This window comes from Phascolarctos cinereus, unplaced genomic scaffold (genome assembly GCF_003287225.1).
Source record: "Phascolarctos cinereus isolate Bilbo 61053 unplaced genomic scaffold, phaCin_HiC Scaffold_726;HRSCAF=1367, whole genome shotgun sequence".
Lineage (NCBI taxonomy): Eukaryota > Metazoa > Chordata > Mammalia > Diprotodontia > Phascolarctidae > Phascolarctos > Phascolarctos cinereus.
In genome coordinates, this window is record NW_027556098.1 from 395607579 (window position 1) to 395622080 (window position 14502).

The 14502-nt window shown below is 50.0% G+C and overlaps 1 protein-coding gene across 4 annotated transcripts in view; it reads left to right on the forward strand.

The window, feature by feature from the left end:
- The window catches only part of PLEKHG5 (pleckstrin homology and RhoGEF domain containing G5), a 114438-nt gene that overhangs the window by 46416 nt on the left and 53520 nt on the right, over positions 1 to 14502 (forward strand). For 3 of the 4 annotated variants that reach the window (XM_078145722.1, XM_078145721.1, XM_020974966.2), the window contains exon 2: positions 11703 to 11776. In XM_078145722.1, the coding sequence (XP_078001848.1) occupies positions 11703 to 11776 (74 nt within the window). Of the gene's footprint in view, positions 1 to 8987; positions 9074 to 11702; positions 11777 to 14502 lie in introns of those variants that run through there. The other variant, XM_078145724.1, reaches the window with a different exon arrangement.

The window sequence follows — 14502 nt, forward strand, 5'->3', positions numbered from 1 at the left end:
ATGACCTTATTGTACAGGTGAAGAAACTGCAACCAAGAGGTTAAGTGATTTGCCTAGGGTCACATAGCTAAGGAAGTATCTGAGACAAGATTTGAACCTAGGTTCTCCTAACCTCAGTGTCCCACTCTTTATACCATCTTGGGAGATGAGCTCCATTTTCATAGCTCTTCCCAGGGCTCAAGCTTGGTCATTATAATTGCATAGCACTCAATTTTTCATGAACTGAAATGATCTATTTTGCCTGTTTTGATCTCGTCTAAATTTCATTTGGTTTAAGAACTTTCAGTCTAGTCAAAGCTGTGAAAGGTATAAGGTCACATTCTCTTCTGATTTATTTTATGCTCTGACCTTTTACATTAAGATTCAGGATTCATTTTGAACTTACTATTGTATATAGTGTAAGATGCTAGTGTAATCTTATTTTCTGCCAAACTGCTTTTCAGTATCCCCTGTTTTTTTGCATAACAAAAGTCCTTCCCCAAGAAATTCATATTCAATGGATTATCCAATATTGGGTTGTAGCATTCAATTCTTTCTGTTACTTCCTTATCTAATAAGATTTGCTATTCTATTTTTAATAAGTACCAAGTAGTTTTGATGATTGCTGCTTCATAATGTAATTTGAGCCCTAGAAGTACTCTTCACCTGCAATCTTACTCCCCATTTCAAAAAGCATTGATTACTTACAAGATACTATGCTAGGTACTAGAGAAACAAAGAGAAAGTTGAAAAAGTATTTGCCCTCAAGAGGCTTCATCCTACTGGGGAATACATATGATGAGTAAGAGTCAGGGTATTCAAGGAGAGAGAACATAAATAACTGGGGAGATCAGGGATTCAGTGTAACTAATTGTGTGAACATATGTGTGTGTCTGTGTCTGTGTGTCTGTGTGTGTGCATGCTTAAGTCTCCAAGTGAAATGAGATGTGACTATTTATAAAATTATTTGTGTTTTAGGGCTTACCTGTGATTACGGTCTGTTGGGATGGTCTTCAGTCAGTCATTCAACAAACATTTATTAAGCCCTTACTGTGTGATGGGCACTGTGCTAAGCACTGGGAATAGAAATACAAGTAGAAAAAAAAAGACAGGTCTGCCCTCAAGGAGCTTACAATCTTTTAAAAAATTATTTTTGACATTAAAAAAATTAAAATTCCAAATTCTCTCCTTCCCTTCCGCCCCTCCCCCACTCATTGGGAAGACAAGCAGTATCATATCAATTATACAATTTCAATCATGAAAAAACATATTTCTATATTAGCCATATCATGAAAAAAGTAAGAAAAATAAAGAAAATGAAACACTGTACTTCAGTTTGCATGCAGAGTTCATCAGTTCTCTCTCTGGAGGTAGATGGCATTTTTTGAAATAAGTCCTTTGGAATTATGTCGGATCACTGAATTGATCAGAGCAGCTAAGTGTCTCAGCTCATCGTTGTTACAATATTGCTGTTAATGTGTACAGTGTCCTCTTGATTGTGATCACTTCACTTTGCATTAGCTCATATGAATCTTCCCATGTTTTCCTGAAACCATCCTGCTCATCATTTCTTATAGCGCAATAGTATTCCATCATAATCACATGCCACAACTTGTTCAGGCATTCCCCAATTGATAGACATCAAGGAGCTCATATTCTAATGAGACATACATATATACATACATATGTACATACATACATACATACATACATACATACATACATACATACATTCTAAGACAATGCACAAAAGGAAGCTGAAAAGGAAGAAGGGAGGAAGGTGCCAGCACCTGGGCATGTTGGAGAGGTCGTGAGTGCAGCTTAGTCAGAAATTAGATTTTGTAGGCAAGTTTATGGTGTTGAAATGGAGTGAGCCCTAGGGGTAGCTGAGTGTGAATGTCTCTAAGAGGGAGAGGAGCTGATATTATCCCATTTGATCCTCCCAACAACCCTGTCAGGTAGGTGTTGTCATTATTCCTATTTATAGTTGAGGAAACTGAGGCAAAGAGTAGTTAAGCGGCTTGCCCAGCATCACACAGCTAGCAAGTGTCTGAAGTTGAATTTGAACTCAGGTCTTCCTGACTTCAGGCCCAGGGTTCTGTGCACTGTGGTGCCCCCTAGTGACCTTTGGGTAATTTGCTTTAGGTAAATTACTCTCTGGGCCTTGGTTTGCTCATTTGTAAAATGAGAGTGTTGAATTACATGGCTTCTGAGATCTTTTCCAGTTTGGGATCTTATAGTCCTGATCCGTGTGCTCAGGACCCTGAGATTCTCCTATTCCCTGAGCAGAAGGCCGTACTCCATAGGGGTCTAAAGAATGGGGGAGGGGCAGCTAGGTGGTGCAGTGGATAGAGCACAGGCCCTGGAGTCAGGAGGACCTGAGTTCAAAACCGGCCTCAGACACATAACACTCACTAGCTGTGTGACCCTGGGTAAGTTACTTAACCCCACCGTCTAGCAATAAAATAAAATAAAAAGAGTGGGGGGTGTCAGAATCCCTGTGACCTCCTGTGCATAGAGGAGTGGTTTGCCACATTTTGTCTTTTGGCTGAGCTTTTCCTGGGTTGGGGAGGACTCGTGTACAAAGCGTGACCGACGCTGAATCTTAAACACATTTTTGCTGAAATGTTAATATTGCTGAGTAGGGGCTTCTCAGTTCCTCTGTGAGGCTGCCAAAGGAAATCTTGGGGCTGCCTTCCTGGCTGCCTGGCTCCCAGCTTTGAGACACAGCTGTGGTGCCCTCCACCTCCCCTGACTTTGCAGGAGGAAATGGATGGTCACTGGGGCCCCTGGGCTGTTCCACTATCCTACTGTCCACCCATCCGCTGTCCATCTGCTCTAAGTTTGCAGGGAGCTTGAAAAACTTTCTCTGGGGCCCCAAGGGAAGAATTCTGGATTTGCTTTTATTATTATTCATAACAGGTCAGCTGAAAGGCGGGTTGGGGCCCTGGTGGACCAATGAGAGGTCTGTTTCTATGTGGTGGGCACATGGCCCGCACAGAGAGGGATTGTCCTGGGGGATGATTTCAGGCCGTGGGCAGCCCTCAGTCAGAACATTTCTCCCAGCCCCCAGGAGTGGGTGAGAAGGTCACTTCTTGGCCTGCAGTTAGATGGGCCAGGTGCCCAGATCCCCATCCTTCTGTCTGGTTGGTTTTTGTGCCATTTGGCTCCCCACTACCCACTTCTTTGTGGGGCCCTAAGGCAAGCAGCCATGTGACCGGTGGTCTTCTGTGAAGTGTGAAGGCCAGGGGATAGTGGCAAGGGGCTACGGGGGCAAGAAAGGGGCCTTTTCTATGTCAGGTCATTAGGGTCACATTAAGCTCAAGGATGTGCTCATTGTATCTTCCTGACTACCCACCCCTTTTGTCTCTGACATCATAGGGATGTCAGGGGCTTGCTCCAAGCCCCAGTATGAATGCCTCATTGCCAGGGCCCTGGAAGAGCTTAACAGGAAGGCTAGTTTGGGATGTGGGAAATGTGAGGGTGTCGGCCGAGACTAGGGGCTACTACTTTATGAGACAAAGGTTGGGGGACAAGAAGAAATGGTGAGACTTCAGGGATGAGGAAGGGGCTGGGGACCCCAGGAAAATGTAGGGAAATAGCCCCCGGGGAAATCAGAGAATAGGCCATTTTGAAAACCTAGGGACCCCAGGCTTTTCAAGGTTCTGCGACTGAGCAAAAGCTGGGTTGAGGCTGAGGCTCTAAGTAGGGCCTAGTGACAGACTGTATGTCTTCTGTCTAACCAAATTGGTGATGTTGGAATCTTTTGGCCCCAACAACTTTCAAGACCACCTCAAAATAACAACCTAATATTTTTGTAACATTTTAAAGTTTGCAAAGCACTTTAAAGTCTGTTAAGCAATTTTTATTAACTAAAAAAAAGTATCTTTTGATTTTATACCAAATACATTTCCTGCTGTATCTCCCCCTCCAGAGATGCATACCTAAAATAATTTTGTGAAGAACTTTAGAGAAGTTTACAAAGTATTTTATATAACTTGTCTCATTCTATCCTCACAACGATTCTGTAGGGGTAAGTAGTACAACTATTATTAGTCACTATTTTACATGTTGGGAAACTAAGGCCCCAGGAGGTCAAACATCTTGCTTATGGCTCAGGGCTAGCTCAGTGGCAAAGAAGGTCTCAAATGCAGGTCTTTTGACCTTTAAGTCATTTGTACATACCGCTGTATCACATTTTGCCTTTTCTTGGAGAGGCATGAGCAAGGCAGACCTGGTTATCTTGGAGCCGTCATTGTGAGAGACAAGCCTAATTGATAAACAATTAAGTACCTACTGAATACAGAGTATTATGTTCCGTGCTCAAGTAGGCAGGAAGTGCATTTCACCTAAGCTTGTTCCCTGCCCTCTTGGGGCTTACCAAGTCCAAGTGCCATTTTCCAGGAAGACAAAGAAAGGCTTCCTCAGGAGAGACTGGGCAACCCACCGACGTCTCGGGCTCTCTGCTCACTCTCCTTGGGAAAGGACCAGCAAGGGCACACAGCTATTTGTTTTCCACCTTGCCCCCACTCTGAGCCAGTGCTGCGATACCTTCTGGGGAAATTTGTCACAGTCTCCCACCCCCTGGCCTCCACATCTGGCCACATCTTACCTCCTCTTCCCAAGAAATTGTTCCTTCCCTGACTCATCCTTGTGGGACCAAGAACCTTGGGTTCTGCAATCAGCTGAGAGTGTCTGGCTGGGGCCTCAGAGTCAGAGGGGCTGCTTCTGGAGCCAGGGAGGGCACCTTCATGGAAGAAAAGGTGGTGTGTGTGTGTGTGTGTGTGTGTGAGTGTATGAGAGAGTGTGAGAGTGTGTGTGTGTGTGTGTGTGTGTGTGTGTGTGTGAGATTGGTGGGAGGCTGGAATCCAATGGGAGCAGAGGATTGCTGACTGAGAGCCAGAGGGATTTTAGAAATTCTCCGCTCCAATCCCTTCATTTTGCAGATGAAGTCATTTGCAAGATTTGCAAGGTGACATGCCACCTGTCTGACCCTGGGCAAGTGCCCTGACCTCTCTGGGCCAAAAGCAGTCTCCCTGACCTTAGGTCTCCTCAACCTACCAGTGCTCCTGATTTCCACCCTTATATTGCCCTAGACTAGTAGATAGAGGGGCCCGCATTAGGAAGGTCTGGGTTCAAGGCCTGCCTCAGATATCTGAGCAAGTCACTGTCAGTGCCTCAGGCAGCTCTGGAAGGTTATAAATTGCCCAGCAGATGCCAAGATGCTTTGGCAAAGTGAAACCTCAGGTCATGGTCTAAGTTAAAGGTCTGAAATACTTTCTTTACAGAAGCCTGTCAATCCCAGGCAGAATAGGGGTGGGGTGGCTGGGTGGGTGGGGCTTGTCTCCCTGCTGGGCTTCGGGCTGCCAAGCTGCCAGGCCGGCCCCTGAGTCAAATGCCTCTTCCCCCAGCAAGAGTTACTCTCCTGGGGGCCTCCTCCTCCCATTCCTTCTTCCCTGCAGCCAATGGGGGGGAGCAGACAGATGATGGCATCACTGGCTCCTCTTTCAGGCCCCACCCCTCAGGTTGAGGGGCACTGCAGGGTGAATTGAGCTCCCCCTGCTCTCAAACTCAGGGCAGTAAGCACCTAGTCCCCTTTCCCTCCCCGCAGCTGCTGGTATCCCAGGGATAACTACCCCTTAGCTCCCTGCTCCCTGCCCAGGTCTGAAATTATTTCCCACCGGGCCCAGTTCTGCAATGAACATCCATACAAAGATAAAAGTGCATTTGCATAAATTTCCCGAAATGCTGTCTCCTATTCTTACATGTTTGTACAGTTCCCAAGTTACAGCCCTTAAAGGGGCAGATACCCCTTAACCTTACTGTTAAGGGATCGGCCTAACAAAGGACTGGAGGCCTGGGAGAGACCTTGAGACTTCCAGGCTCTCCTCCCCTCCTGACCATCCCTCAGCCCAGGGCTCCTAGGCACTTGGGCTCAGTCTAGGAGAAGGAAGAAGTCTCCACCCCAGAGCTAAGCTGAGGCCCTTGGGGGCTCCAGCTGGTTGGAGTCCAGTCCCAGAGGGTGGTGAGGAAGGAGGGAGGGACCCTGGCTTGTCTGGTGTGTGTTGGCTCTGGTTAGGCAGTGCCAAGAACATACAAGCCTCGTCTATACATTCAATCAGCTCCCCAGCTGCCTCTGTAAGCTCTGGGGCAAAATGGTAGATCCTTTTAGCTGGTCTTTCCCCTGTCTGGCTTCCCAGGGCTGTTCACTATAGCCTGATTTCATCTGCGGAAAGAAGGTTGAGGTGGGAAGAGTGAGTGGAGGGGTGTCAGCCAGTGACATTGGAGACCCAGGACTGAGTTCTGTTCTAAGACGTGGCCTGAATGCTCATGAGCGCTGTTGATTATGAGAACTGCCATGTTTATATCACTACATGAAGTACAAGGCTTCTCCGCAAACCTCCTGTGAGGGAGAAAGTACAACCTTCCCATTTTACAAATGAGTACACTGAGGCTTGGTGTCTTGTCCAAAATCCCACAGCTAGCAAATGTTGGAGGCAGGATTTGAACCCGGGCCTCTTTTTATTCAGGGATCCTTCATGATACCTGGGTGCTCATCCCAGGGATGGGGTTTGTCCAGCTGGCCAGAAATGCTTCCTATCTGCAACCTCCAGGCACTTCCTTTCTGGGTGATTGAGCTTTCTTGGCCAGGGATAGTACCTGGGAATTCTCGATTCAGTTCGGTTCCATCTTCTTCTTCTTCTTTTTTTTTTTGGTTGGGCAATGGAGGTCAAGTGACTTGCCCAGGGTCACACAGCTAGTAAGTATCTGAGGTCAGATTTGAACTCAGGTTCTCCTGAATCCAGGGCTGGTGCTCTATCCACTGTGCCACCTAGAGCATTTATGGAGTTCTTTCTGTGTGCCAGTCAAGGTGCTGGGTGTTGAGAATATAAAACCAAAAATGAAACAGTACTTGCCCTCCAGGATTTTACAATCTACTAGGGCATAGAGGGTGGCAGCTAGAGGATACCAGAGTACCCAGAGCACCGGGCCTGGAGTCAAGAAGATCTGAATTCAAATCTAGCCTCAGACACTAGCTGTGTGACCCTGGGCAAGTCACTTCACACTGTTTGCCTCAGTTTCCTCATCTGTAACTTGAGCTGGAGAAGGAAATGGCAAAGCACTCCAGTGTCTCTGCCAAAAAACCCCACATGGGGTCACCGAGAGTTGGACACAAATGAATTGCAATAACAGGGGCCTGGATATGCAGAGAGATAAATACAAAATAGTACAGTATACAGACCAGCCACTTCTCTGGCCTCTGACGGGGGAAGAATAACCATAGCTGACACTCAGGCGGCCTGGTGAAGTTGTTCTACACACATCATTTCACTTGATTCTAAAGTATGATAGAATCGATGAAGAGCTGGCAGACCTGTGTGGCCCTGGATAAGTCACTTAAGCCAATACTCATTCCAGGCAGCTCTCCAAGACAATGTAGCTGCAGAGAAGGAATACGGCAGCCTCCCATGTTACAGGGAGTTCCCTGTACCAGTACAAATGAAGGTTCAGTCCCTACCCTTATGTCTAGAGTGGATACTGCTGAAGAAGGCCCAGTGGGTTGCCTACAGGCTATAAAAATCCAGTGTTTGAAGCAGATCACTTCTTTTCAGGCCCACCAAGGTCCAGTCAAAGTGGCCAAGTTCCAAGCCCTCCCTCCTCACCTTCAAATCTCCATCTTTTCCATCAATGCTCAGCTTTAAGGGTCATTGCATGCAAACAGGACTTCCTTTCCTCCGGGCCTCTAGTGCCTCCTCCCCCACCCCCCAACATTAGACTGGATCTATTTTGTAACTCCTTATAAGCCTAGCATACAGTAGGTGCTTAATCAATGCTTTTTTAAAAATTGGTGAGGCAATTGGGGTTGTGACTTGCCCGGGGTCTCCCAGATAGTAAGTGTCAAGTGTCTGAGACCAGATTTAAACTCAGGTCCTCCTGACCCCAAGGCCAGAGCGATGCACTGCACCATCTAGCTGCCCCATTAATCAATGCATCCTGACTGGTTGTCAGACAACCTAATGACTACAGATGATATAGGCCTTATTGTCTGAGGCTCAGGTTAAATAGCTTGGTGGTAAGTGACTTGATCCTAGGCTGTGGGTACCAAGAGGTTGCTCACCCCTGTGGGAACTAATATTGGAATCAATAGTGACACCCAGGGTCTCCTCGGCTCCTCACAGCTGGATTCCAATGCTGCTCAGTCCAAGTAGGCCTCAGGTCTGTCCTCCGTAAAATACTGCCTAGGGAAGATGGAGCTCTGAGCTGCTTCAGGTTTTCTCCCCTCTGGGCTGGGCTGGGCTGAGCCGGGCTAGGCTGGGCCGGCCAGCTGGGGAGCCCAAGGCCTTTTCAATCCCTGGAGCTGGGCTGATTCTGCCGTCACCTGACACTGCCCCACCTCTCTAGGTTGCCAGCCTAGAAGCATTTCAGAGGTGTCTCCCAGGGCCACTCCCAGCCCCTGCCCCCCTCCCTTTCCTGGCTTGACTGGCTCATCTCCTGTCTCTTACACCCACTTGGGGCTCTGACCACCCACCAGCCCCTCTGGGTTGGGATTTTTGCCTGTCTCTGCTTTTCTTTATCTCTCTAGCTCTGTCTCTGCCTCTCCATCTCTGTCCTTCACTCTGTCTCTGCTTCTTTGCCTCTCTATCTCTTTCTCTCTGATTCTATTTTTTTATCTCTGTCTCTTGTCTGTGTCTCTGGCCCTTTGCACTGTCTCTTCTGTCTCCGTCTCTGTTTCTCTGTCTCTTGCTATGTCTCTGTCCCTGAGTCCCCAGGCCCTAGGCTGATCGCCTCCTACCCTGGCTCCAGCAGCTTGAGCTTAGGCTCAGGGCTCGGGGCTCGGGGCTCGGGGCTCGGGGCTCAGGGTTCCGGCTGTGTCTGTTTCACCTAAGCAGCCCAAACCCCGCGGCGCTGTTGTGTCCGCCTCTCCTGGCCTCGGCTGGGCAGGCTCCACTTCTCTCCGCCTCCCCTCCCCTAGCCTCTGCTTCCCTCCCCTCTCTTCCCCTCCCCTCCTCTCGCTTCCCCCGGGACCAGGCCGGGCCGGCGCAGCGGCAGGCTCCGGGAGAGCCGTCTCTGTCCCCGGGGGGCTCCTCCATGGGTGAGTGCGGGGTACCCCCGGCCGAGGGCAGCGGAGGGAATGGAAGGGAAGGGCTGGCGGCCGGCCAGGCTGCTGCAGCCGCCGAGCCCAGGAACCCCGGGATCCGCGCGGGGCTCCAAGCCCGCGTCTCCGGCCGGCCCCGCCGCTGGGCTGCGGTCGCCGCCGCCGCGCTGGCCCAGGATGGCGGGCTGAGCCGAGGACCCCGGCAATCAGCGGTCGGAGGCTGGGGCTCCAGGATGGTGGACTCTGGGACTGGGGGCGCGTGGGGAGCGGGGGCAGAACTGTGGGATCCTGGACTAGGCTGGGGGAGGCCTGGTCCAGGGGTGCTAGGGGACTCCTAGACCTGGGGGAGAGGAGACTCCTAGCCTTGGGATCCTGAACTGGGGGGGGCTCTGGATACCAGATAGGGTGCGTGGTCCAGGGCCTTGGAATTCTGGCGGACGGGGGGAGTCCAGGGTGTCCACAGGGCTGTGGTGTTCCATTGCGGGGCAGACTGGCGGAGGGGCTCCAGGAACTTGGTGGGGGGAGGCAGCAGAACTGGAGGGAGTGCTACATACTAGGGGCCAAGCTCCAGAGATGGCCCCCCCCCCGAATTAGGGGGAGGGACAAGGGGACCCAGACCGTGGAAATCTGGCCTTGAGGAGAGGCCTGGGGGGTTCCAGGGTGAGGTATCCTGAACTACGTGCCTGGGGTTTCAGGCGCTAGGGATCCCAGGCCAGAGGAAGGGGGGCCCTTTGGACTGGAGTCTTTGATGCAGGGGTTTTCTGGGGCCACAGATTCCCGGATTAGAGGATTCTGAGGATGGGGGGAGGTCAAGGCCACTCTAGGCTCTAGCTCTGGAGAAGCTTTGCTGGGGGCCAGTCAGCTTTGGAGAGTTGGGGAGGTGGGCAGGTTGGGGCAAGCTGGGCGCAGCTGGGCTGGCATCTAAGGTTGCCCTAGGTTCAGAGTGAATATTGGCCCATCCCTTCTGGCCTCTCTCTGGAGATTAGGCGTGCTGAGGGTTGCAAGAGCTAAGGGGGAACACTTTGGAAGGCCTGGAAAAGGAGTGAGGAGTCATCACGACTACCTTCTCTACAACCAGAGACTCCAGACAAACCTCCTGAGTAGGGGTGGGCTTAAGGTCTATCCTTGGAAGAAGTGTCCTCCACCTTCTCTGGAGCTGGGCTGGCTTTCTGGTGTCTGGACCTTCCTGCCCTCAGATGCCCAGCAGCCTGGGGTTCTGGGGCAGACCAGGGCTAGATCTGGGCCTGGGGAGTAGTTCAGACACCTACTATTGCCATCCCCTTTTTCTTCCCTCATGTGCATCCCCATTTCCTTGTCTACCTCACTCTTTCCCAAAGAAACAATTATGGAGGTGGGGTTAGGGACATGTTACTCCCATTTCTTTTACTGGTCAGATTGGGAGCTGTCAGACTTCAGATCAGTCTGATTCCTATCTAGGGGTGGGGGTGGGCCTAGACACTGAGTTTCAGATGGACCTATGGCTTATATGCATATGGGTAAGGACCATGTGGTAAACTTCTGTCCCTGAAAAAAACTGGCACAATCTGGCTGTCTGCTGGATGCTAAGCACGGTTCCAGGTTCTAGAGATATAGCATTTAGAAAAGACTGAAGTCTTGTCCTGGCAAGTTTACAGTCTAGGAGAAGAGAAAAAGTCTGATTATCACAATACACAATGCTATATAAAAGGTGTTTTAGAGTCTTACAAAACTAAGGGTCTGAGGACAGCCTAAGGGGGAGAAATGTATTAAGCTGGAGAGAGCTGGACAGGATTCTTGTAGGAGAGGCCCTTACAAAGAATGTGTAGGAAATCAAAAGGAAAGAGGGTTCAGGCCTAGAGGGCATTCCAGGTATAGGAAGCCGACTGAACAGAAGGCAATGAGGGGAGAGGTGTATTTTGGGGCTAGAGAGTAGACTATAGTCATATGAAATCAGCTTAGCAAGACTGAGTCATACCATGTTGTGGAAAGCCTCAAATGCCAATTGTTTATAAAGTGTGAACTTTATTTGGGAAGCAATAGGGAGCCACAGCCATTTCTTGAGAGGGAGACTCAAATAGACATGACTAGAGATTTATGTTCTTTCCTCTTTCCCCATCCCCCGTATATGGACCTATTAGGCTCCTCCCAGCCTCCCCTGAAATCAACAGAAGGAAGGAGCTGAGGATGGGGGGGGGTGTCCAGACTTGCTCGAGAGGCCTCTCCCCAGGCTATGGGTGAGGAAGACCCTCTTTAGGGAAAGTGAGAAGGTTTCTATTCCAGGAGAGGACCCAGGAGAGATCTTTTCTCCTTCCCTGACTACTGTGAGAGGGACAGGGGAAGAGACAAGAGTATCTAAGCCTTTTATTTCCAAAGAGAGCTTCTACTGGGCAGTGGAATCTAGATAATTTCCCTGGGGAATTACAAGGAAAAAAAGAGCTTTGAAAACAGATAAATTGGCATTTAAAACGGAAAGCGACACTGACCTTCTTTGAAGGGATGGACAGAGGAGGCCTGCCCCACCCTTCCTTCTCTGCTGGGCCCTGCTTCTGGGGAGAGGAGGAGGTCGTGGGGGAGGGAGCTGGGAGGCTAAGTAAGGAGGGAGGCCCTAACCTGGTTGGCTAACACCCTCTCGCCCTCTGCTTTGCAGATGACCGAGGCCTGGAGGAGAAAGGACTGCGATGCCAGAATCCAGATTGTATTGACAAGAGGAGGGCATGCAAGGTAACTGAAGGCCCGGGCCTGAGGCTGCTCCAGCACCGGTCCTTCTCTGGGTCATGGGGCCAGGGGCTGGGGAGGGCTGGGATTTCAGCTCAATTCACCAACACAGCCCAGCCTGGGAGAGAGCCTCGGGAGAGGGGCAGAGTAAGGATCTTCTCTTTTGCCCATCCCAGCTGCCCAGAGCCTCTGCACCCTCTGAAAAGGCAGTTTTTCCTAGACAGGGCAGAGAGAAGCCTTGGGTCATAAGTCAGAGGGCCTGGGCTTGAGTGGGGGCACTTAGGATCTGTGTGACCTTGGACAAACTGGCCCCCCTCTCTGGTCCTCTTTTCTTATCTATTCAACACTTAGTAACAATAATTGTACTGCCAGCCTCACTGAGCTACTGTGTGGGGAGTGCCTTGTAATCTTGAAAAACTCCCTAGTAATGAGTTTAAAAACATGTGCTAATGACATGTGGGGTCTTCAAAATGAAATTTGTCCTCCCCTTAAGAACTCATTCATTCATTCATTCATTCATTCACTCTTTCCTGGTAGGTGGTATGTATTATGTGTTATTGTTAGAATTACCCTTGACTCTTTTCTATGGTGTACAAACTCCTTGGAGACCCCAGGGAACCTGGAGCCAGGACCCACTCGACTCTCTGTGCAGGGGCTCTGCCAAAGGTGTGGCTCAGGGTTGGGGGACAGCACCCAGTCTTGACTGAGTGAGTACACTGACCTCTCTGGCCTGGGACTCTTGAAGTTCAGGCCAAAGCTTGTTCTAAGCCCTTAATTGTTTGGTTGGAAGCATTAACCATTTACTTGGAAAGAGTGTTGAGCTTAGAGGCAGGAAGTCCTGAATTCAGATCCTGCCTTTGACACCAGCTGGGTGATCTTGGGCAAGGCCTTCTGAGCTCGGGTATCCTTGGATGAAAAATGGAGATAATGATATTTGTACTGCTAGGTGCACAGAATTGGTGTGAAGCTCAAATAAGAATATATTAGTCAATTCAATTCAAAACATCTGTTAAGCCAGACACTGTGCTAAGTGCTGGGGATACAAAAAGAGACAAAAGACAGCCCCTGCCCTCTAGGAGCTTACAGTCTAATGGGGGAGGCAACATGCAAACCAATATGTACAAAACAAGTTATATACAGGATAAATGTGAAATAATGAACAGAAGGAAGGCACTGGAATTGAGAAGGGGGAAGGCTTCCTGTGGAGGGTGGGATTTTAGTTGGGACTTACAGGAAGCCAGGGAGGTCATTTGGCCCCCTCTGTGTCCAGAAGACAAAGAAATGCCAGCATCTTCCTTTGGCAGGCCTGCCTTGGTTTGTCCCAGCTGATGAGCACGGAGTACTTGAAAATCAGGGTTAGGGAGATGGAGGGAGCCTGGAGTCTGGATTGTCAGAGTGAGAAGGGAGCTCAGCATGCAGAATGGGAGAGCTGGGAGGGCCCTTAGAACAGAGAATGTGAGAGCAGGGAGGGCCCTTAGAACACAGAATGTGAGAGCTGGGAGGGCCCTTAGGATAAGGAATGTGAGAGCTGGGAGGGCCCTTAGGATAAGGAATGTGAGAGCTGGGAGGGCCCTTAGGACAGGGAATGTGAGAGCTGGGAGGGCCCTTAGGACAGAGAATGTGAGAGCAGGGAGGGCCCTTAGGACAGAGAATGTGAGAGCTGGGAGGGCCCTTAGGACAGAGAATGGGAGAGCTGGGAGGGCCCTTAGGACAGGGAATGTGAGAGCTGGGAGGGCCCTTAGGACAGGGAATGGAGAGCTGGGAGGGCCCTTAGGACAGAGAATGTGAGAGCAGGGAGGGCCCTTAGGATAAGGAATATGAGAGCTGGGAGGGCCCTTAGGACAGAGAATGTGAGAGCTGGGAGGGCCCTTAGAACAGGGAATGGGAGAGCTGGGAGGGCCCTTAGAACAGAGAATGGGAGAGCTAGGAGGGCCCTTAGTATAAGGAATGTGAGAGCTGGGAGGGCCCTTAGAACAGAGAATGTGAGAGCAGGGAGGGCCCTTAGAACAGAGAATGTGAGAGCTGGGAGGGCCCTTAGGACAGGAATGTCAGAGCCAGAAGGGCACCTAGAATATAGAGGGAAGGAACTAGAACACAGGATATCAGAGCTGGGAGTTACCTTAGAACGGAGAATGTCAGAGCTGGGAGGGCCCTTACAACACAGGATGTCAGATCTGGGAGGGATCTTAGAACACAAAATGTCAAAGCTGGAAAGATCTTTAGAACACAGGATGTCAGTCTGGGAGGGACCTTAGAGTACAGGATGTCAGAGCTGGGAGGGCCCTTAGAACACAGAATGTCAGAGCTGGGAGGGCCCTTAGAACAAAGAATGTCAGAGCTGGGAGAGATCTTAGAGCACAGAATGTCGGAGCTGGCAGGAACCTGGATACAGAAAGCATCAGCACTTACAAAGAACTCTTACAACACTGACTTTGAGTGTTCTAAGGCCAGGGAGGGAAACTGTGGAGTCCAAACTTCTCATGTTACAGGTGAGGAAACTGAAGCCCAGAGACAAAAAGTGATTTCCTTAAGTCCCCTGGCAGATCGGTGGCAGACTTTGGAACACCACTGGAGGCTCCTGGTCCCCAGTCCATATGCTTTTCCTCATACTAAGCTGGTTACCCCTGATAGCTGGAAAGCCCCCTCTGACCTCCGGTTTCTGGCCCCTGGGGCCAGAACAGAATGTGGAATTCCTGGGCTTCTCGTGTAAGGAGAATCGATGGATCAACAGT